This window comes from Syngnathoides biaculeatus, chromosome 10 (assembly GCF_019802595.1).
Source record: "Syngnathoides biaculeatus isolate LvHL_M chromosome 10, ASM1980259v1, whole genome shotgun sequence".
NCBI lineage: Eukaryota > Metazoa > Chordata > Actinopteri > Syngnathiformes > Syngnathidae > Syngnathoides > Syngnathoides biaculeatus.
In genome coordinates this window covers 7,184,940-7,207,979 of record NC_084649.1, presented here as the reverse complement: position 1 = coordinate 7,207,979, position 23,040 = coordinate 7,184,940, and the positions used below count along the sequence as shown (strand labels likewise).

General features: G+C 42.7%; 1 protein-coding gene across 2 annotated transcripts; it reads right to left on the bottom strand.

Annotated features, from left to right (window-relative positions):
* Window positions 1-399: 399 nt before the first annotated feature.
* On the bottom strand, window positions 400-22,887 carry LOC133507953 (G-protein coupled receptor 22-like). 2 transcript variants are annotated; one of them, XM_061833563.1, is made up of 2 exons: window positions 22,647-22,887; window positions 400-6,132 (listed from the first exon to the last, which is right to left on the bottom strand). In XM_061833563.1, the coding sequence occupies exon 2, from the start codon at window positions 5,988-5,990 to the stop codon at window positions 4,485-4,487; it is 1,506 nt and encodes a 501-aa protein (XP_061689547.1). In that variant the 5' UTR covers window positions 5,991-6,132; window positions 22,647-22,887; the 3' UTR covers window positions 400-4,484. The 2 variants fall into 2 exon arrangements, with proteins under 2 accessions (XP_061689547.1, XP_061689548.1); XM_061833564.1 differs by having other exon boundaries at window positions 400-6,056.
* Window positions 22,888-23,040: the final 153 nt, after the last annotated feature.

Below are 23,040 nucleotides of genomic sequence, written 5' to 3'. Positions count from 1 at the left end.
GAGTGCGGGTACTGAGAGTGGCCTGCCTGCAGTCAAGACCTGACTCCTATTGAAAATGTGTAGCAAATTATGAAGTGCAAAATACGAAAATGGAGACCTGGGGTTGTTGCACACCAAGCAAGAATGGGAAAGAATTCCACCTACAAATTTACAACAATTATTGTCCTCGGTTACCAAAAAACGTTTTGTTAAAGGAAAGCTGATGTAACGCAACAGAAAATATGCTCCTATCCTAGCTTTTTTGGAACGTGGGGGAGGCATTAAATTCCAAATGACTGGGGAACTATGCATTCACTATGATGCATAAGATTGCTGTCATAATTCTCTGGAAAATGAAAAATTGTTGAACTGGAAAACACACAATGAAAACATTGTTTTTCATCGAACATTTTACCACTTTGTGTTTATTTTCAGCCAAAGACAAACATTCAACTTTAACTTGCAATTTTCATCATGGTATGAATCTTTTGAGGTTCAAATGAAGACGTTCTTTCATTTTATTGAAAGGAGACATTTTGTTCTTTTTTTTCTTCACAATTCAAAACAGTTCCCAGATGCCTTGAAATAATAACATTCTTCCATCAAAATAAACAGCAGGTAATAAATTTCGGGTGAAAACACTTGATTTTGGGGCCCCAGTTTTTTTATGCCAATGCAAAATACAGTTGCACAGCAAGGATTTTGCATGGCGAGCAACTGACTGCCGCCAACCTAGTGACTGTCTACTTTCCATCCCCAATTCTCACTACTATATAGCTCATGTACGTGACGTCACTGTTTTCACGGCGCCATATTGCCGGTCAAACTGAGCTGCTCGACATTGTGGGGGACATTGAAGCGAAGCAAAATATTCATAATGCCTGAGACTTGTTGTGCTGTTGGTTGTTACACCAGACGAGAAAGATCATCAAAGAGGTCATTCTATAGCGTACCAGTTGCAAAGACGAGAAAAGATCAATGGATTTCCGCAATTAAATGGGATGGATGGTGCCCAACCATATACACACGACTGTGTAGCGATCACTTAATTTCAGGTAGGAATTATTCTTAATATCAAATTACCAAGAAGTATTTATTATTCCAAATTGACTCATTTGAATAAATAAATAAACCGTCTGTTGCAGAGAGGTAACGTGCGGCCCCAATATGCTTCTGTGTACAGAGGGGACGACTCTCTGTCCTCAATGTTTTTCCCCAATCATAGTTAATGAATGCAAGTTTGTGTAAAACCAGGGGTCATTTATTTAACTATTGGTATTTGTATTGAAAAAAATCAGAGTGGGCCCATCACGATGTGGGATTTATTCCTGATTGAGAACAGATCCAGCAATGAAGTATTTGTATGCCTCCAGACTTTTATACGCTTTCAAACCTTTCCGTGTAAATCTCGACGACTTACTCACCAGGTACATGTGTAGATCCAGTTGTCCAAGACAAGCGGAAGCCAATTAACCGCCCAATTTCTTATCGGCGAAAACATCGATTTCGCCGTTAAATATGGGTCCTCTTTGCCAAGTGTTTCTAATTTTCCACGGACCTTATTATCACCTTTTAAATGTTTAACGGTATCGGACAAAACTCTGGGTGTCGTGCTATAAGCCATTTTCGTTTCGTCTCAACGGAATTAACTGTCAATGATGCTTTGTTAGATCTGCAATATGGCGAAGTCACGTGATTTTATGACATAGGTCCACAAGCTCTATTCTTTTAACTAGCCAAAAACTGAGATTGCCTGGCAACCAGTCTGAGGCGTACTCCACCTCTTGCCCAAAGTCAGCCTGGATAGACTCTAGCAGTTTCGAAAATGGATGAATGGACGGAGAGCAGCAAATTTAACGACTTTTTGTGCTTTCATTGGCAAATTCTGGAGACTTTGAGAGACTCTTCAAGCCAGATGTTCACCTCTTCTGCATCCTGACAGCAAAAGAATCTCGCTTCCACAAAGCCACTATTTGTTAATTTAACCACAATCATATACATTTTTTTTCCATTCATGGATGCAGCAAATCATCAATCATTAAGATGCCCACTTACACATGGGAATTAGTGCAAGCGGCTCAATATATGAGTCCCATGCAATGGACACATGGGAAAGCACAAATACCTTCCCTGCCCCCGTTAGATAACAGTGGGGCACAAATTCAGAATGGCTTGTTCACAGATACTTCCAGAACTAAGCAGATAACAAATTATTTATTTGGTTGTTTAATGTCACACTTGATGGGTGGGCAGGCACTTCTGACCCAGACCCAGTGAACGTTTTAAGAGGACACTTACATTGTCATCTTTAATGAGACTCTTGTGGATGGTACGAGGCAAAAATGTTTTTAATTTTCTGCGCTCACATAGAAACCATTTTGCTTCCGTTTTCAAATGTATTCAATCAAAACCATCACCCGGCTTTCCAAAGCAAATGTTTGTTTCTCCTCACGCGACCATCTCCCTTAAGGTCAGCATCAAAACAAATTTCATTAGGACATACTGTACAAATATATCACAAGTGCACAAACACTTTAGTAATAACACTGTAACAACTGACTGTACAATAGTAATATAATATTTGGTAAATGCATTTTAGTATTTCGAAGTTGCTCCTACTGATCCTCTACCACCCCATGAAAATAAATTTCCAACACCCTGATCTTATTAAAGCTCAGCACCACATTTCATGCAGTACACACTGTACACTGAGTGTGCTTGTAAATATCCAATGGTACTGTATTCTGTTGCGTTTATGACAAATGAGACCGTAGAGCACATCACTAAGGCAGAGGTCAGACTTGAAACATTTACGTATATATGGTCATTTGGGTGCATCAACAGTCTTTTAAAGCAGTCTTTGAGCTTCAGAGTAGGTGGCAAACGTAATCATCTTTTGCCGAAATGTATTTTTGGGACCACTTATGCAAGTGCTGCACCATACAAGTCCACACGTAAACAGCATCTAATTCAGTATTCCCCACCTATTCCATGGTTCATCATTTGCATCTAAGCTGTATCATAGATTTTCAAGCAATCCTTCATTTTGGGGTTTGGGTTTTTACAGTACAAAAAGTCTGATTTTTTTTAAGTCACATCAGGCCAGGCAGCACTGAGGTCTACTGGGAGCGGAGCATCCCAATTAAAAATGAGGACGCTTCACCGTACAGTTGTACACTACCACATAATCCTTTTTTTAATCTTCGGTGTTCCCACATAGCAAAGCGGGTACAGTACATGCCTGCGGTTATTGGCTACGTGCACCAGTTCCATGACGTCCTTCCAATCTTGCCAATCATCGGCAAATTAGTTCACGGTTAACGTCCTACTCCACCTGCAACAGTGGAAAAAAGAATGCCCAGAAAAACTCCTGTCCATTAACTGCCACAAAAATGAGTCCATATTCTAACCATAAAAAAATGGGTGGCTCACATGAGCATCACTGTGTGGCTTTTTGCACAGCATTTAGATGCCCTATGAGTGAAGGTAGCATTCACTGTTGACTAAAACCTGTCTAGCCTTTGTCGGATTTGAACCAGCATCCTCAGAACTGTGAGGAAAATGTGCCTCATTCACCGTGCACCCGCCCCCTAGCAGTAAAATGAATGTGATTCTTTACTAGAACCTCATGCCACTACTATAGGAACTTTTGATACGGAGCAAAGAAGCACATAGCAATGATCATTTGACGCACCCAGCATTCTACACGACTAAAAAGTATCCCTCGCATTATATTTACATATTTTTCTGTCAGTTAGAGCAGTTCTTTTTCCCATGGTTGTGTGGAAGGAAGTTAACAGTAAAATAACTTCTCAGTCAGTGGCTGGATTGGAAGTACGTCATCAATCTAAAGCACGAATTGCATTCTAATATATACAATGGGATTTATAATTACTGTCTACTCATATATGTTAATTTCCTTTACTTTGTCGGGACAAGATAGAATTTTGTTGGAGAAAATTATAGGGTTTGCTTGAACCCTCTGGTGTTTAAATATACAGTTTTATTTTCTTCTGTTTGATGTGTCAATTTTCAAATGAGCAATTGGGAATGAAAAGCATTATGTGAGTCAGAACAGGGGCTAAGGAAAATTGGTGAAAGCGTGTTTCACTTCAATATGTTGGACGTGAGTGGGTGTGGTAAAATTGTAAAGAAATGGTATTCTATGATCTCTCTCTTTTCACCTGTTATGCTTTGGTCTGTAACGCATCTCCTGCCATAAACATGGTTTTCCTTTATTACGGAATATACACTTGAAAGTTTGCTGTTGTGTGACTTTGTTCAGCTGCAAAGGCTGCTCGACACACGGAGACAACAAGATTACGTTCGAGGTGATTTCTCGTTCCGTTTGCTGCTTATTGTTCAAAAGCGTCTCCCAGTGGTGCGCATATGTTTGTCACCAGTTAGTCTTGCAGCAGCTTCACGCTCCAGTGAGGGTGGAACACATCTGCGACTCTCCTCTTGTTTTTAATCATCAACAACCTAGGATGTGTGCATGTAGTATTTCACAGTGCCTCTGCCAGGCAGCGATCAGAACCTTCGCTCGCTTCGAGTCGCACCTGCCGGCTGTTTTTTTTGTTTTCCACCCAGGAGTTGTGGATGACAGTGGCACCTGGTGAAGGGTCCACCTGAAGTAAGGACACCACCCTCTTTTTAACCTTGGCCCGTAGGGCACGTCGGAGTTTCTGCCGTGTGAAGGCATAAAGTAGAGGGTGGGACACTGTGGTTCCATAGGCCAAAGCCAAGAACCACAGCCGCAGGCTGACCAGGGGGTCACTCGGGCCTATGACAAGGATTAGCATGTTGACCACAGACAGGGGAGCCCAGCAACCGAGGAAGGTGGAGATGATGATGAGGGACATCCTGAAAACCCGCCGCTGGCGCTCTCGCCGATCTCGGTGTCTCCGTACTGCGCGCCGCAGGGCAATGATGGCTGACACGGAGGCCTGGACACGCATTGTGGCCGGCATAGGGTTGGCTGCAACTGCGTCGGACCTGACCAGTGGGGCAGAAGAAGAAATGGCAGGGGGGGAGGTTGCTGTGGGAGTGGGAGATGTAAAAGGGATTAGCGGGGGACGGCTGAGTTGTTTCTTGGAATCTGTGGTGCATTGCTCCCCTTCTGGATTGCCATCGCTAATCATTCGGAGCTTGGTCTTCTTTTCGGGGGATTTCTTGTGAACCGCCGAGCAGGACGGGGCAATGAAACGTTGGGTCTTCTTCATGTGCGTGCCAATTCGGAAGTTTAAAGCCCTCAGGATTCTTGAATAGGTGAACAGCATTACTGTGACTGTGATGAAGAATATGGGGACCTGGAGAATAAGGTGGTAATACGTCCCAAGGCCTAAGTGGTCGCCCTTTCCACCGAGGCACAACAGGGTCCGGTTGCGCCACGCCAACACCACTGTGGCACTGATGCCTTTGGAGGACAGAGACAAAGAGGTCTCCTGCACTTTCTTCCCAGGCGCCTCACCACTGGACAGTTGATCCTCCAGGACTGGGATGATAAAGACAGCAAGTGATGTGAGCCACACAGCCGCGAGGAGGAGCGCCGCCCTGCGCGTCGTCAGCAGCCTGTTGGCCGGACGCACCGAGATGTCGTACCGGTCCAGGCTGATGACCAGGATGTTGATGGCTGTGGCGACGCTAGCAAAGGTGACGCAGGCCTCGTGAAAGCAGCACACCACAGCCAGGTTAGGCCCCGGGGGGAGCAGCACGACCACCAGAGTGAAAGGCAAACACAGCACGCACACCGCCACATCCAGCACGTGCAGACTGACCGTCACCATGTTGCTGACAGAGTCCACTAAATTAGACTGGGAGCAGTAGAGCACCAGCACCGTCAGGTTGCTGCTGAAACCCAACACCAGCTCCAGCATGAGGCAGGCAGCGAGAGACACTTGGAACCCGAGAGAGTATGGCATGTACCATGATGCTGCATTACTGGACCATGCCTCACCATGCTGCTCCTCCTCCAGGCCGACTGGGCTGGAGGTGTATCTGTCGGTCTCCATGGCGACCTTTCAGTCCTGGCATATTTTAGTTGTCACCCTCTTGATGGAGTCCCGTGATAGACCAGGCTGGGCTTCCATCATGCAGGGATGAGATAGATAGATAGAGAGAGAGAGAGAGAGAGAGAGAGAGAGAGAGAAAGGGCTGGGAACACACAATGCAGACACATGAGAAATGAAATGCACATGCACGAATGAAAACGCATTATTCTTCCTCAGCATCTGTGACATCAATCATTTTACACGCGCATCTATCGGTCTATCCATCTTCGTACAAGTCTATCCACCTATCGGTCCGTTCTTATCGGTAACTCTGATTACTGTCTGGGCTCAGCCACAGCTTGAAACGGGGGCATGTCGCTTTCCCAACCGTAGGGCGCCACAATAAGCCATCGCTAATGTGTACTGGAGCTCAGGGGAATGAACAAATTCAATGAAACTAAGTAATCAGACCCACAGGCAATCAACTACTCCCTCGGTGGATCAATATAAACAAGAGTCAGCAATTTGGGTCAAATAGGTTTAGAGCTTGACTACGTGCCAGACTTAGTAACTTATAGTAAATCACGGTACCCAAGCACAGTGTAAAACTCCACACAGGAAGGGGTGAGCTGAGAGTCAAACGCCAACTGTGAAGCTAATCAGTGTGCCTCATGTTGTATGTCGAAATTTCAGAAATAAACCCAAGTGTATCATTCTCGTTTTGTTTGTGTAGTTTTTAAAAAACACCGTCTGAAATGATCTTTTAAAAAAAAAGCGTGAGGCAGGGCTATAAATAACTGCAACCAGCTGTTTGCTCCTTTCTTCCCATGATGTTTCATCGCAAACGAAATGAAGAACCTTCAGTAAAGCACATATCGTACGTCCAACATGGCCTTTAATGAAGAATGAAATTAAAACTTGTCAAATGAGTCACGTATCTTACAAAACAATTATTAGCACTTCTATGTTTAGAACAACCAATGTTCTGTCGAATGGAAGATGCTCCTTTGTATCTCGCGAAGGTTGACATCACTGAGGTTTCGTGTGGCGTTGCTATGACGACTCCAGTGACTGAAGGCGCACGATATGGAAATGGAAAAACCTGGAACTAAAAGAGACCAAGGAAGTCAATTAGAGCGGTAAAAACTTCCAACACGGAATAAGGTTCTATAGCTGAATCTAATATAAGGTCCAAAGATTTTTGTTACGCATCCGTGATCATTGTATTAAACGGCACTATACTTCTATTCGTAATGGCCTGCAGACGGAGGGTATCCAATATCTTGTTTTCTATTGACTGGAGCAAGGATAAAGAGAAGCAAAGCCAAACGCATTTCCACATTACTGATTTGGAAGGGGGCTTTAGGTGGCGTCTTGGGGAAATCAATAGGACATGTTTAAAAGGAAAATCACAGGAAGCCGCAAATCAAGAGTGCAGGCACCAAAACCCCAAATAAGTGGCAACTATTAACCCCTGTGTTGCAGAGTTACCCTTCAGCAAACTAATAGCAATAGGGTTGCCACGGCAGCCGTTCCACACGGGTGTCTAGATGCCCGTGACACTGTGAGATAGTAGTTAGCTTCAAGCATGTACATAGTGGTCTGAATAAGGACTCGCGTTGTCAACAGGAAACTGCAGTGATCTTTTCCGAATGGGGGGGGCCTCAAAGAATCCCGCAAAAAATGACTGCCTTCTGTTGACGTGTGTTCGCTTCTCCCTGGATAGTGTGAAGAGCAGTTGTGGGAGGAAGCGGAAGTCCCAAAAGATCAACAGTACACTCGTCATGCTTATTTTTAGTAATGTAAGCAAATTATGGCCTTCTTGACAAGCAACTCTTGACACAAGTGAGAAAGCAGTGTGGACAATCAAACTCTAATTGCAAAGTTTTTCATGAGTGGGTAAAAGGTCAAAACTTCACGGCAGTTCAAGACTATTTATTTTGAGATTGTTTTACGAATTCTAGCAAGATCACATTTGTGAGCGCATCTCACCTGGGAGCTAAATTGGAAAAAAAAATTCCCACAAAGTTAACAGACAGGTGTGATTCTTTATAGAAAAGAACAGCTGAGGGAAGGGAGTAGAGGGAGGAGTGGAAGCTGGTAAACAAGGTCTCCCGGGGAACAGAGGTGGGAACTTTGCTTTCCCCGCTCTGAAATCTTACATCAGTCTTACCTGCAGAGCTTCTGGTTTCCTAGTATCTGGCAATCCCCAACAGAGACAGAGCCTGCTTTCCAGATGATTCATAATTGCCCAAGTGGGCTACTAGTTACAAATTTTGCAATCATGTACAAAGCACAAATAACTAGAGGGAGAACAACTCTAGATCAACCTGAGAAGTCAAAACTGGTAGCTTAGCAGTTCATGAAACTTACTGGGATGTGACTGTAACGCACACAAGTCCAAGTCACTGTTTCATTTAAACCACATGTAACATAAATGTATCCAGACAGTTAAGATGCACATTGAACAAACTACAGATAACAGAAACACACTGAAACAATAATGTCCTTTTTATGGAAATAGTACAACATTTCTTGCTGGTTCACAGCATCCAATCTCTATATATTTACACTCTAATGGATGTGTAGCACTTCCTTGATAGGCAGTGGCTCAAATTGGTAGAGCGGGTTGTCCACTGACTGAAGAGTTACTGGTTCAAATCCTGGTTCCAGCTCTCAAAGTGTCCTTGGGCAAGACACTGAACCCTAACTTACTCCTAATAGGCCTGGCAGCACCTTGCATGACATGTATGAATGTGTGTGTGAACGGGTGACTGTGAAGCTTCGTAAAACATTTTGCGTTATGTAAGTGCATTATAACTCTCGTGGCAGGGTGAACTTCCTCAGAAGCCGCAGGAAGTACATCCTCTGTGCTGGAGAATTTTGTGGCCGGAGTTGATGTTGGTCTCCCAATTCAAGTCCTGAGACAGACTTTGATTCCCAGGCACTTGAAAATCTTGCAGGTTCAGAGTTTGACTGGCAACTGTGATGAAGGATGTTTACTGAAGTCCACCATCTCCTATCGTACTGATTGTGTTCAGTTCCAGGTTGTGTTGGCTGCACCAAAGCTCCACCCATTCCACCTCCTGTCAACATGCAGATTCGTCACTGTCTTTGATGAGGCCAATGACTGTGGTGTCGTCTGCGAAATTCAGGAGTTTGACAGCCAGGTGCATTGTGGTTCACTCTTTCATGGAGACTAGTGGTTTTCAAAATGGGGACGGCACTATTACTATTCCCTGCTGGTTGGAGAAAATTTAAAGTGGGGGCAGGGGGTGAATGGAAAAAGTCAATGCCCCAAAAAGATTGAAAACCACTAGAAAAGAGCAGCGGAGAGAGGAGACATCCTTGGGGGGCCCCAGTGAACGTGGATGAGGTGATGTGCCAGTATGCATGTGACATTGGATTTCGAACGCTGGTTCCGTCAATTCTCTTGCAAACTTACACTTCCTACCCAACCAAATAGAACCTTCATGTCCTCACAAAGACCAGCAGAGACTTTGCACGCGCTGCCATTCTGTTTCCTGAAAATGTTTCTTTGTTAACGCACTCAACATGGTGCCGTACTGCTGCCCAGTTTACAATAACACAGAGCGAACCGCGATACAGAGTTATCGGGGGAAACAAAAAAATGGTGGAATATGTTTCCATATAGCAATGAAAAATGGAGTACTGATGTCACAGAGCTCAACACTACTGGGAGTGTTCTTACCAATGACGTAGAATAAAAACTGGACTGCACATAGGCCCCTTTCACGTGGTCAATTCCCGGTCAGGGCAAAACATTGCTTTGGGTACTATTTCACGTGAAAGTTGACATCTTTTAACATCCTTACAATTGTACATTGTGACGCATAATAACATCAAATTTAATTGGAATACGTTAAGTTTAGCTTTTTTGTTGCACTGTCGGGTGTCAAAACCGTGCAGGCTGTCGTAAAGAAGTAACTTTTCACCAGTAAATGTGCTTCAGCTTAACCTTCATAATTAATCATTATATGTTTATCGTGTCATTTTCCATAACAAATTGTGTATGTTTAGCATACTTTTTGCCCTGACCAGAAGTCAGAGCCTGTTGACCATGGCGGAACCAATGATGGATGCAGAGTGTGTAGCCCGATTTTTGTTCTATGTCATTGGTTCTTACTGTACTTGGAGTCATTGTTTTTGAACTAAGTTATTATACTCGCTTGCCACACGAGTTCGCTTTATTCTACTTCATTCATACTTGTCGGTGTTGACACCCCCCAAGGGGAACACAAACTCCGCATTGCAAACGCTGTCTGCAGGAGGAAATGAACTTGAAAGAATTTTTTTCAGCACGATTGATTGTCCATTGCAGTTGGAGTTTGTCCTTTTTTTTGGCAGCACCAAACCAGACTGTGATGGAAGAACACAGGACTGATTCAAAGACCGCTGTATAGAACTGCCTCAACAGCTCCTGTGGCAGTCCGTGCTGCCTCAAAAACCACAGGAAGTACATCCACTGCTGAGCCTTTTTGAAGGAGTTGATGTTGGTCTTTCACTTCAGGCCCTGAGAGAGTGGAATTCCCAGGTACATTTCACATTTTTTGCTTGTATTCTCTTGTCATCTCACCATGGGTTTTCATTTTGACAACCTGTTAGATGCAGCTTGTCCCGCAGGAACAGCAAGATTATCATTCCTGCTGCTTCAATACACTGCTGGTGCATTTCAGCTATTATTCACTGTCTTGTCATTATCACGTTGCACCGTCCAAAAAGGAAAGAATTGGGGGTTGCAGGGCAGTTATTTGGTCTCAGACAGTAGACCACCGCTTTGGGCGTTCACTTCCTGCTGAGCTTCCAGTTCTTCAGTCAAAGACAAAACACTTTTTACCAAGATTATTATATACATTTTTTCCCTCATTTAGATCAAAACAGGTCACTGTGCTGAAAAGAGAAACTAATCATACACCTGATACAAGGTGACAATAAAGTGACATCGGAGCGCAACATGGATTTTGGGGGGCGTGGTTTTAGTGCTTTTAGTCTCACAGAAGATTCTGTAGGTCTTGAAAGGTATGTTAAAATGCTTTAAAACGGCTGACCACTACTTGGAAATGGCTGGCAATAAACAAGTGAATAAACAACATCTTTGGTGAGTATCATCTACTGAATGGTATTAATTTGTTTTTTCATGTCAGTGCTATCTGCCAATCAATGATTTTGCTGTCAGAACAATTGAGATGTGTTGAGAAAGTCACTAAAATTTCACTTTACGATGAGTTGTGAATCCATCCATTTTCTGAGCTGCTTATCCTCACAAGGATTGCCATTGGAGTGCAGAATCCACTCTCAGCTATATCCAGGCGGGAGGCAGGGTACATTCTGAACCGGTTGCCAGCCAATCGCAGCGCACATAGAAACAAGCAACTGTTCGCACTTAGATTCACACCCACGGGCAATTTAGAGTCTTCAATTAATTGTGAAAATAAAATGAACAAAGTAGACATTCTGCCTTAAAGTCAAATGTGGCTAAGTATTACATAATTTCATTTTGAACATGTGTTCCTCAACAAAAGAAGAAATTATGAAGACATTGTAGTCAACTATATGGACACAGTGTTGTGACTGGTAAAACAATTAATGGTAATGCGTTGTAGTGATTTTTGAAGATCCAAAATATGGAAGATATTCCCCCACCCCAAAAAATAAGCACCTCCTTTTACCATGCCGCCATTGTGTCATCAAAGGAAGTGTCAATCAATTTCCTCTGTCAAAGCACTAATTTCAAGAATGCTCATCACTGGGGACGAAACAATGCACACGAATAGAAACAGCGACATTGAAAGGACTGCGATGTGAGGGGGTGGTCGCCGACAGAAGAGAATGGCTGCAGCAGATACGACGAGCACTCACAACATGTACTCCCCTCCTCAATATGCTGGTGTGTGAGTCTGGTGTGTAAATAGGCTCCCTATTGAGACATCAAGCTGTTATTAAAGCGCTTTCCCTCCAGTCAGCACACCATGTCGGAGACGATTGTCATGTCAGAGCATAACATTTGCTCGCCACTGCTTGGAGTCAAGCAGCGCGTGAAAGGCACACACATCTAGCAGTACCATTGGGCACCCACTGAGAGCAATATTGCAGTCAAATGGAGTGAGGATCATAGTCTCGTCCGACGCAGCTCCAGAGAACATTTGAGGCTTGTGAATGCTCAGACTAGTGCATGAAAGGTAAAACAAATGGGAATTAAACACATAATCCCCCAGTGAGGGCGACTCGCAGATGGATGTCTGCTTTTAAGACTCCTGCTCTTAAGTACAGCAACCCTGTGTGGAGGGGGGAGGGCCACAACTTTCACCTTTAAATGGGAAGGAAACCAACTACTTCATGTTGCACTTTATCCCATTTATGGGTTTGGCTTATCCTCACAAGGGTTGCGGAAGAGCTGCAGCCGAACTCAGATATCTTCGGGCAGGAGGCGGGGTACACCCACAACTGACTGCCAGCCAATCGTAAGACAGACATAAACAAACGACCATTCGCACTCATCCACCTGCAGACCTTCATTCACTGAAAAATTCACCTGTTCCCTTTAATCGTACTCAGGCCAGCCAAAGGAAAACTGGAATTACTTTAGCGCCATGTGGTGGCACCTCATTGCCAAGTAACTTTTGAAGTGAGTTTAGGAACTTCATTGAAACAAAAGTAGTCCTTAGTCACCATCTTGTGGAATATGTTACCAATTGCAGCTCACACAAAAAAACATATTTCAATTATTCGCCAAATTCCAAATCACCTTCCAAAAAGTTCCATCTTTGTCTTGTCAGTCCGTGGAGTATACTCCCAAAGGTTTTGGGAATCATATAGATGCTTTTTCTTTCTTATAAAAGTGAGATAACATTTCAACATTCGTTTTGGTCAATAGTGGTTTTCCCCTCGGAATTCTGCCATGGATGCCATTTTTGCCCAGTCTCTTCCGGATTGTTGCCATGAACGCGGACATAAAATGAGACGAGGGAGGCCTGTAGTTCTTTAGCTGTTATGCTGGCTTCCTTTGTGACGCCCGAGATGAGTCGTCACGCCAATAAGACAAGCAGGGTTGTTCATTCAAAGTTGTTGACTGAGAAGCTGTATGGATTTTGATCTTTTTTTTATTGCAGCTTTTGTTAAATAATGTCAGTAATATGGTCAAATTTGGGTCAAATCGTAAATCATTTTGTGTCATTTTATCACCACAGCAAACTGCAAAGCACCGAGCTGAAATATTCAGACACTGACAACTATCAGCAGCCAAAGTAGCCAGAAGATGAAAATATGGAGAAAAGAAAGGCATGTTGTGACTGAGGACTACTTAGTCAATTAACAGAGAAACCGTATAAAGTATATAAAGACATTCAATTGGCTCGCAGCACTAAGACAGGGTTTATGAAACTAGCACACATACAATAACATAAAGGTCCTTTTTCCAACAGTTTTCATTCTTGTGTGATCACAAATTAAAAAAAGAAAGACGAGAGACACAACAAACAAGTGTGGATTCATCCCTGAATTGGTGGACATTTTTGCCCCCCATGAAATTTCAAAATACATGCCCACGCACTTGTACGAATCTTAACCTTCCTGAGACAAAATTGATTTGCAGTGGAAGTGATTTTGAAATATTTGTAATAGCAAATAACACTCAAACACTTAGAATGGCATTTGCGCTTGAGCTCTTTTACTTTTATCACAAGTACACTTGTCTGTTGTAATGGTCTTCTGACTGGACTGCCCTAAAAGAGCATTAAACAGCTGAAGCTCATTCAGAATACTGCTCCTAGTCTATAAATCATTAAATGGATTCGGTCCTGAATACATGAAAGAAATGCTAATGGGATACAAATCCAGTAGAGCTCTGAGATTGACAGACTCTGGTCTAATAGTGGAGCGCAGAGTCTGAAGGGAATATGTTGAAGCAGCATTTAGTTATGCTGCACACAAATGGAATAAGTTGCTAACAGCCCTTTTAATTGTACTTTCATTTTTCTTTTTGTTTTAAAAGATTTTTTTTCTTTTCTTGAATGCTTTTGATCATGTAAAGCAAATTGAGTTACCATACGTATGAAATGCGCTACATGAATAAATTTGCTTTGCTTGGACAAATAAATCTTTGGCAACTAAATTGTCCACCAAGTCTGAACCTTAGGCACATGATTAAAGTAATGTTTGAATCACAATGTTACAAACAATCCTCCTCTTCTTCACTTCTCATGCTCCCTTCCCCCTGACTTGTATTTTTCTGTCCTCAGGTGATTCACATGAATAAACAGATGAGACACAAGTTATTGTATTTTACATCTGAATAGAATGATTGAGGGCCGATTGCAGTTTTGGCATGCTGACTTTAATTGTAAAGCACACTAAAGTGATTAAAGACCGTCTTTCCCCTCTGGCAATAACACCACTGAACATAATGGTTCAAGATTAAATGGCTATGCTAGAATTAAGAAAGTGTGAACTACCGCAGCATCATGGAACAACCTCTTCCCCACATCATCAAATACAGTGAACTCTCACCAATTTGCATTTCGATTCATTTTCTTGCAGAACTTAGCTAAAATAGCTAAATAAATGCATTTGTTTGCACCTATTGACACTTATCCAGATACTTCTGTGCTCTTTGTGGAACACGTCCAAATACCCTGCTACTGTCCGGACCCATTGTAAGTGGAGGATTAGCTAGCACTGGCACTAACTGGTAGTGCGCCATCTCAACACCATGTAGCAGTGTGAGGGAAGATTCTAGTACAAGTCTGACAAGCAGACAGGCAAACTTTTGAATTGTTGATGCCAGAGAAAGAAGGGTGGTAAACTTCTGAAGAAAACACAGAGAAGGGTCTGGTTAGCTTTTGGCAGTGGTGGAAGTTGAAGACAACTTTACTTTTATTGTACTTTCATTATTTGCTTAAATATGACCTTATACATTTAATCAACAGATAAGGTGTTGTTCACTTGCTAATCAGACAAGAATGTTTGTGCAACGTGGCGGTTGTCCTTGATCTTTGTACACAGAAACCATCTGGTAACATCCTCCTCGCCCTGGCGTTGCCGTGGAGATGAACAACACCATATAAGGAGCGTAAAGTTACTATCCCAGCTGCGGACAAGACTTGGGCAGCAACCACTCCTACCATGGACCCATACATACAAAAACCTTGTGCTACCGGGCAACTTTGTCTTCCTCTTAGGCTATCTTGTCAGAAGACACACGTCTCATGTAAGGCAGATACCTAACTAAGACCCAGACGTCTGTAATGCACATTCCTTTGTAATAAATTAATTTGCTGTTAACTCGTCTAATCACTGGTCATCTCTTCCTCGATCCGTGAACACGTGTAGGGTCTAACTCGCAAATCCCTACAAAGAAAAAGTTGATGAGCTGCTAACTCCGAGCTGCTCACGTAAAGGTGCAAATAGTGGAGAACACAGGTAATGAGTTGCTTGCCATACATGCAAAGGTGGGTGTCAAGTCATAAAACCGGGCTCAAATCAGATTAAATTGTCCAATTTTAGGGCTTAGAATTTATGTGCATGAACTTAAAAAAAATAATCAACTTGACATTTACTTGCTACTCATGAGCCTCAACATGACGTAGATGCCAAAAACCTCAACTGACAAATATTAGCCTTTTACATTTGAAATGTCTGTATTTGTTTTATTTTCTGCAAGTAGTTTTTGGTGTCGTGCGCAGGGACCTGCCAAAGAACTACACCAGTATGATGTGGAGCGCAGAGACCACCTCATGACACGCACACTGTATCACGGAGGGAGTGCCGAAGGTTATTATTTTTGTATTCAAGTATTGTTTTTTTTTTAATAAATTGGAGGGGAAAAGAGTGGCAATATGCAGGTTTTGCAATTCAGAGAGAGACAAAAACAAAATATGATTTTCTGCATTACTATGAAACCCAGGCAAGACATTCATTTCCAATTTAATTTACTGATAGCTAGCTGATCTTAAAGAGCACCAGCATTTGGATGAATGAACAATGGATAAAAAGTACATTTCGTCAAGCATGGGATATTTATTAAAGATCTGTCGCTTTTATCAGTTTCACAGAGGTAACAGCCTTCAAAGACGTCTGCTGGCACACAGGAAGAAGGCAAACAAAGGTTATGATGATGCCATGTGTGTGACATGCATTAAACTTGTCCTACACACTTTCACAATGCAAAGAATAGAACTTTTCATATACTTTACATGAATGACAAATTTGCTTATGTTATCTTCTGAGAGTTTACCTCCCTGTCCTTGTCCTTATCCTTGCACGTGAAGTCCTTCTCAATGACTCCATCATGTCTTTTATCAACACTCTTTTACACGGTAGCTTTTGATGACACCTGAAGCACAAAATTTCTGAATGTCGCCTTTGTTCCAGTCACGTGCATCTTGGTGGGACTCCGTCCAGCTCTCCCCTGAGTCTTCATCACACTGTTGCTTAACTGATCTTTGTTTATCTTCGCTGTTGCTTCAAAATTCATAGCTTAGTTTTCAACTCTGCAAGCATGATGTTGATGTGCCACGTGTATTGCGAATAGCTTAAAATTCTCAGTCACTTTAAAACCATACCTAGTAGTAGAAGATCTTATCAGTGTTTCACAGTGTTGTGACGGCAGTTACTACTCTGATGATCTTGTCCAAGTAAATCATTTCATATTTACAGCAAAGAAACATTAAATATGGATGTTGCATGAGACTGTAGCGCTACACCCTATGAAGGACGAACAGGACAAGATAGGACACGACAAGGACAGGAGAAGAGGCATGCAAGACAAGGTTCGTAAATCCAGCTACACTACTGGGATATGGTGGGACTGAAAAATTATATTGGTCTGTGGAATGAAAACCTAAGTGGGGTTATACATACAGTCTTCATGTACAGATGAATTATACATTGCAATAGGTGAGTAGTCCCACACCCAGTGAGAGAACCCCAGGGGTGTGTGTTTCACCACTGTTCCTGAGGTACTGTGTTGCGTCTTTTTGTTTTCACATTAAGGACAGAAGTCCTCTTTTTGTTTTAATTCTTCATTAAAAAAAAAATAAATCTTTTTTTTTTTGGTTTGAGATTGCACGATGGAAGCTGCAGCTGGCTACTAGTGTGGCCTGAATGGGTGGCAACATTGGGGTAGTGGCAGAATTTTCAGGGTAATATCACATCGGAAAAATAGTGAAACAAAAAAACTAACAGTATGTTCTTGGACCGGTGAACTAAAGTACAAATTTGGGATATAATCTACAAAGATGGAACTACTCAATTTTGGGAACAATCAACTGAATTTTGAACTACAGAGAGTACACATGGAAAATAAACTTTCCCAACACTGATGCTGTATTACTTCACATTGCAAGATGTATACTGTATATCGCAGATTTAAAAAAAAAAATCACAATGACATTCTTTTCCCCACTATCATGCACCGCAAATATTTGTGTGTACTCTGCACAAAAGAACTCTGCTGACACACAGAAAGGAAGCAAACATAAAGAAAGGAATGCACCCATTAGCATGTGTTGAAGCGCTTCACGGTGGCACATGAAAAGCAATGCTCTGCATCACCACGAGATGTAAAAACTGTATAAAACAGTATATTTTGCACATTAACTGAGTCCAATACAGTATAGTATATAGTTTGTTTGTTGACATGGATAAACATTAACTAAGCATCATGTCATTTATGCGCAGTGGCGGTTCTAGTTTGAATGGTGTCTTGTGCGAAAACCCCCAAATCGCATTACAACTATCTATAGAGGACTAATCTCAATATACGAGGGCCTGTTTAAATGCACATTGAGTACTTCTGCTGTTTAACTATGAATATACCTACACACTACAACCAACATTTTTTGACAAATACAAATTTATTCTTTACTATCGCAAATACAGTGATCTTTGATGAACAAAGATGTCCTACTTTCTTTATGTTGATAACCTCTAACTTCTTATTCTAGCAAAATCGTTACTTGCCCCTTATTTCTCACAAGGGGGCGCAAATTCCCCATGCAAACAAAATTAATTCCAAGTTATGACACACATAGAAAAACAATTTGTGTATGGAACACATACAAGAATCTGTCACTGTTTAAGCATTTAATTGAGAGGATAAAGTCGTAGACAATCGGAATAATCGTTTGAAGTCATAAAAACTGATGATTGTGAAAGATTTAAGGGACCATTTGCAGTTTAAAAAAATCAGTCAAATGTCTTACTTTTAATATAAACATGACAAAAATACATTAGTAAAATGAGGCATGAAAAAAAGAACCCCCTTTCTGGCCCCAGCTTGTAGAGCAAATTGGATTTTTAAAGGCCCCAAAAATGGAATGTAAATTTGACACACCACAGTAAAGAGTAATGTTAACACACCTACGTTAAATCGGGTATCCAAACTTGAATTTATAAAGGCCACCTCACAGCTCTGAAACGCTGTGGGCATGTCTAATGGATGAGCGCGCCAAAACGAATCAAACATTCTAATGGGGTGCTGGCCAATATGATGCAAAATCTTGATAGGAGGCTCAACTTCAAAAGTGAATGGTTAGTGTGCACGCTACTCATAAAAATCAGCAAACGAGTCAACTTAAAAAGGCATCACTGAGCTGCTCTGCAAATGGAGGAATTCAAAAAATGTGTTTTCGCAGTGTAGCCATCTACCACTTCAGCTCGCACTTGGTAAGCTAATAGCTAACGATGGGCCTTGTTATGGAAGCAGAGAGTAGCTAACTCACAACTGAGCAGGATAGCCAAACAAAATGACATCAGGTTGTACTTATATAGTGGGGGAGGGAACCTTATAACGTACACAGCCCAGCCCATGATTATACAGCATTGTGTTTTCCCCCACCCACGCACCCCAAAAATATCTGGAAAATGCAAAGTGAAAAAGAAACTTGGGAAATTTAGCACCATTGTTTTAAGTCTTTGCATATGTTTCTCAGCACTTATCTTCAAACATATTTAAAGCCCAAGTGTCATCCCTAGAAACGTTCTAAAATAGATATTGTAATGAAAAATAATGTCGATACGATCATCCATGCGCAAAGTCACAGAAGTCTCATTCGACATCCATGTGGTCGCCATGTTGGCTGCATCTTCTGTCCGTGACGTCATACTGGGATATTCGCCATTGAAAACACGCAGTGCCACCTACTATGGGAGAGGAACACGAAAAGCTCTTTTCGAAGAAGAGAAGATCTCACAATCAGGTGAAGTGACCGGGGCAATATTACCCTATCGTTTCGAGCAATATTTAGACGATCTGCATCACGGCCAAACCGCATGCGGCCGATGATAAAAACAACGCCACACTCAAGCGACGACGAGGCCGCGGCCAAACCGCCACCCCGTCCGATTCGCCTCAGCGGGAGAGATGAGCCACCACGGCCCAGCGCCGCGACAAGCTACCCCAGCCCGGCTCGGTGCCACGATGAGTCACCCCAGCTCGGTGCCGGAGTGAGCCACCCTGGCCGAAGCTGTGATCGTGGCGGATGAGGTACGACTTCGGCGGCAGCTCGTCGCGCCGACGGGTACATCGACACATTTACCACTCCTGACTTAGACGCGCAGCTCTTTTGTTACATTCTGAGAGGATTATGCCCCCCCCCCCCAAAAAAAAATATATTATTTGCCGGGGGAGGAAGCTCTTTTCTCCTCCCACGTGCAGCCAAACCACCTCCGCATTGGGGCATTCGCCAGTGAGCCCGACGCGGAAGCCTACGCCGGCAAGCCCGATGCAGAAGTCGTCCGACCCGCACATCGACACATTTAGAACCCCTGTCATACGTACGCGGATCTTTTTTTACGTTATGAGAGACGGATTACGGGGTCCCCCCCAAACTATTATTATATTTAGTAGCTGTATACACACCTACCTGTCGTTTGGAACCCACGAAGCTCTCGTCATTTGCACCCGTGCAATCCATTTTATACAACGAACCGAGTCTTTTGGAAAAGTATGACGAATCAATCCATCCTCCCGAGTGTTCAAGCAATATCCAGCAATACAACAAGCCGGCATTTTAGCTAACACGAAGGAACAACGAACTACCTTCCAGCAGATAAAATTTGTATAAAGAGATGAGACCGCTTGAGTGCTCTACTGCCTTGTACGTCACTTCCTGCTTCTTCTCGAAAACATATCCCTCAAAAGGATTTTCATGGCAGGAGTGACAAAAAGCCATATACGTCAAAATCATGTTTTGTGGTGCCTTTTTTTTTCATGAATAACATACTAAAAATCAGGTATTTCATGACAGTGGCACTTTAATGCATTTAGAAACAAAACAGGGATATCTGCTTCAAGCTTTTTTTTTTTTTAAAGAAAACAACCAATCAAAGACCGAAGGCCTCAGCGATGATATGTCATTAAGTTGCCATCCACTCAGGAGAACATTCCTAGCCAGTCATCAGCACACCCCTGCAGCCTCACGCAGACTTCCTTCCTTGGATTTTTACCAGCTTTACTGGAACATTTGCTAACAAGTGAGCATAAAGGCTTCTTTATACTGGTACGGACGGTGACCGCACTGACATCAATGTGGCTACCGCACGCAGTTTGCTTTTATACTCGAGGACGGCCTACGTGCAAAGTTTTGAAAATGTTCTGCAGTACACCCCCAGGCCAGGGGTGTCACTGGCTCGTACACTATAGGATGGCGTTTCCTCAGCATTTTTTGGGACCATTTTCAGTAGCCGTTTGTACTTTCTTTTCCTTAACAAGGAACAAAGCAACAACAATCGCAACTGTGGAACAGTGTCTGCTAGAACAAGTGAACCTAGAGTTTAATTATGCTGCAAAATCGAACGGCAATAGTGCTGTGTAGAAACGAGAGGAACGGTGAGTACGTCATCACGGTCTGTGACTAAAACAGACCAATCAGAAGAGATAATCTCCACGGTGTTTGATGTGCAGCAACAGTTTTTTTCGTGTGGGCGTCAAGTGTGGTCACATGATAGAATGAGGGTGCTGTCCGCCACATGAGCACAATCCCAGCATGAGACCTTAGGCAGAAGTGATGAAGTGAGTTAGCAAAAGTTCTGATCGACCAGTAAATTTATCATCGCTTTTTTGTGGCCACGTTTGACAATCGCTCTGGGGCACTCTGGTGAAATAGCGTAGCTTTTGATCAGAGACCCAGAGAGTTGGGGGATTAGTGGAGCAAGAAAACATTTCTCGGTTACACAGACGCACAATCATTGTGGCCACACCCTCACCTGTTACCTTGTTACCCCAGAAAAGCCCCTTATTTAAAATAGTCTTCCTATAATTCTAAATGTGCACAAGAAATGCCTTCTGTCTCTGATTGTTTGTTATTCCTCGGGTTCAGTGGTTGTTTGCAAATCAATTTAGAGGCACAAAATTGTGCCAGAGGGGGCTGTTTTTTCTTTAAAGATAATTTTAGTCCTACCATTATGCCATAGTGACAAAATGACAAGTGTTTTTTTTTTTTTTTTAAAACTCTCCCTTTCACTCAAGAAATGATTCGACTGCTCTGCTTGCTTGAAATTTAGTGGGCAAAGGACTTTACTTGCTTGATTTTTTTGCCACAGTAACAGGATTTGATTGAATCTTGAAGGTTACCTCCTGTAAGACTGGCGTATTAGTTACTGGAAGTCTTGTATGTATTTATTAAGTGGAAGTATCTACAGTTTAATTGTAATAAAATGGCAAAAGGGAAAATAGTTACAGTATTGGAATTTTTACAGGTTGAGAAGCAGCAACATATGCGGCAGCGTCCAAAGGGTGATGCTGTAAAATGTGCTTGAAATGCTATGACTGTGTTTTGAGATCCTTTTCGTCTGCTTACCAATGCCTACATACAGTATAGGCATGTCTAAACATTAAAATAGCGGACATCCATTATTTGCTGATTTTTTTCTATTTGCATCAAGGGTTGGTCCGTAACCCCACAAATAGAGAGGGCTCACTGCAGTGGAGTAATTGTAATTGTTCTTAATTGGCTCTGATTTGGTCCGTTTAATACCCAAGTTAGCTTTGTGGTTAAATTGAGCCTTGCAAGCTTGTACGGTATATACAATCTCATGACTCCACTTTGTTTAGAAACAAATTACTTGAATGGCAAAAAATAATTTCTATAGGCAAAATATTTGGATAAATTGACAAGAGTGAGTGCACAATTTACTATCTGTCTTTCTGTCGTACAGTGGGAGTTCTTAAGTGACCTCAGAGTAAGCCGAAAACAACACAAACTACAACAGACAGCGTAAAGCGTGTGTACAGTCCGGGTACCCCCCCGCGGGGAGCGTGGGAGAAATGCACAAGCTCCAAAACGCGACTATGCTGAGACCCACTACTCCGTAAAAAGCTCCCCCAGACTCAAATAAAAGGCATAAAAGAAAACGATATTTTATATCAAGCATACAGCATGCGCAGCGAGTGAGGCTGTGCAACATGGACCGCGCGCAAAAACAAAAAAAAACTCTCCAACTCTGCGAAGGTGGTCGATAAAGCAAAGCTAAATTCATGTATTCGTCAATAGCGTAGAGTGCAGCCTGCATCCCAGCAATGTGATACATAAAAAGAACCTTTCCCCAACTGTGAGAACCTGACGTTCAGCCCCAAATTCCACCCACCTGTAACGTGGACTTTGTGAAAGTAAACACTGTACAGTACACATCGTGACGCGGCTTGTGGTGCACTCCTACCTTGAAGCCGAGCTTTTATCAACTATCCACGCCCGGAAGTCAGGTGTGGATGGGTAGCCGCTTGGCCGTCGGCGCTCATGTTGAGCTACAAATTTACTGGCAGTCACCAAAAGATCCGTACGCGGTTCAGCTCAGCTCGGCGGGATGGACGCGTACTGACAACAGGCTTCAGTCTCCTCACGGATGCACATTGCACACTGAGAGCGAGCGCGGAGGAGGAGGGGCTATTAGGAACCATTACCATCAGTTGTTGCTCTCTCAAGTAAAACTTTCTGGATGGGTTGATCTCTGGTTAACACTTTTCACGCTCACAGGTGCAAGAACTGTTTGGCTTCCTCCATTTTCACTTGGAGGAACTAACTCCAAGGCAGAAATGTGTGGAGAATGAAATTAA

Excerpts from the sequence above, each read along its gene's own strand:
- LOC133507953 (XM_061833563.1), bottom strand. The coding sequence starts at position 5,990 with ATGGAGACCGACAGATACACCTCCAGCCCAGTCGGCCTGGAGGAGGAG.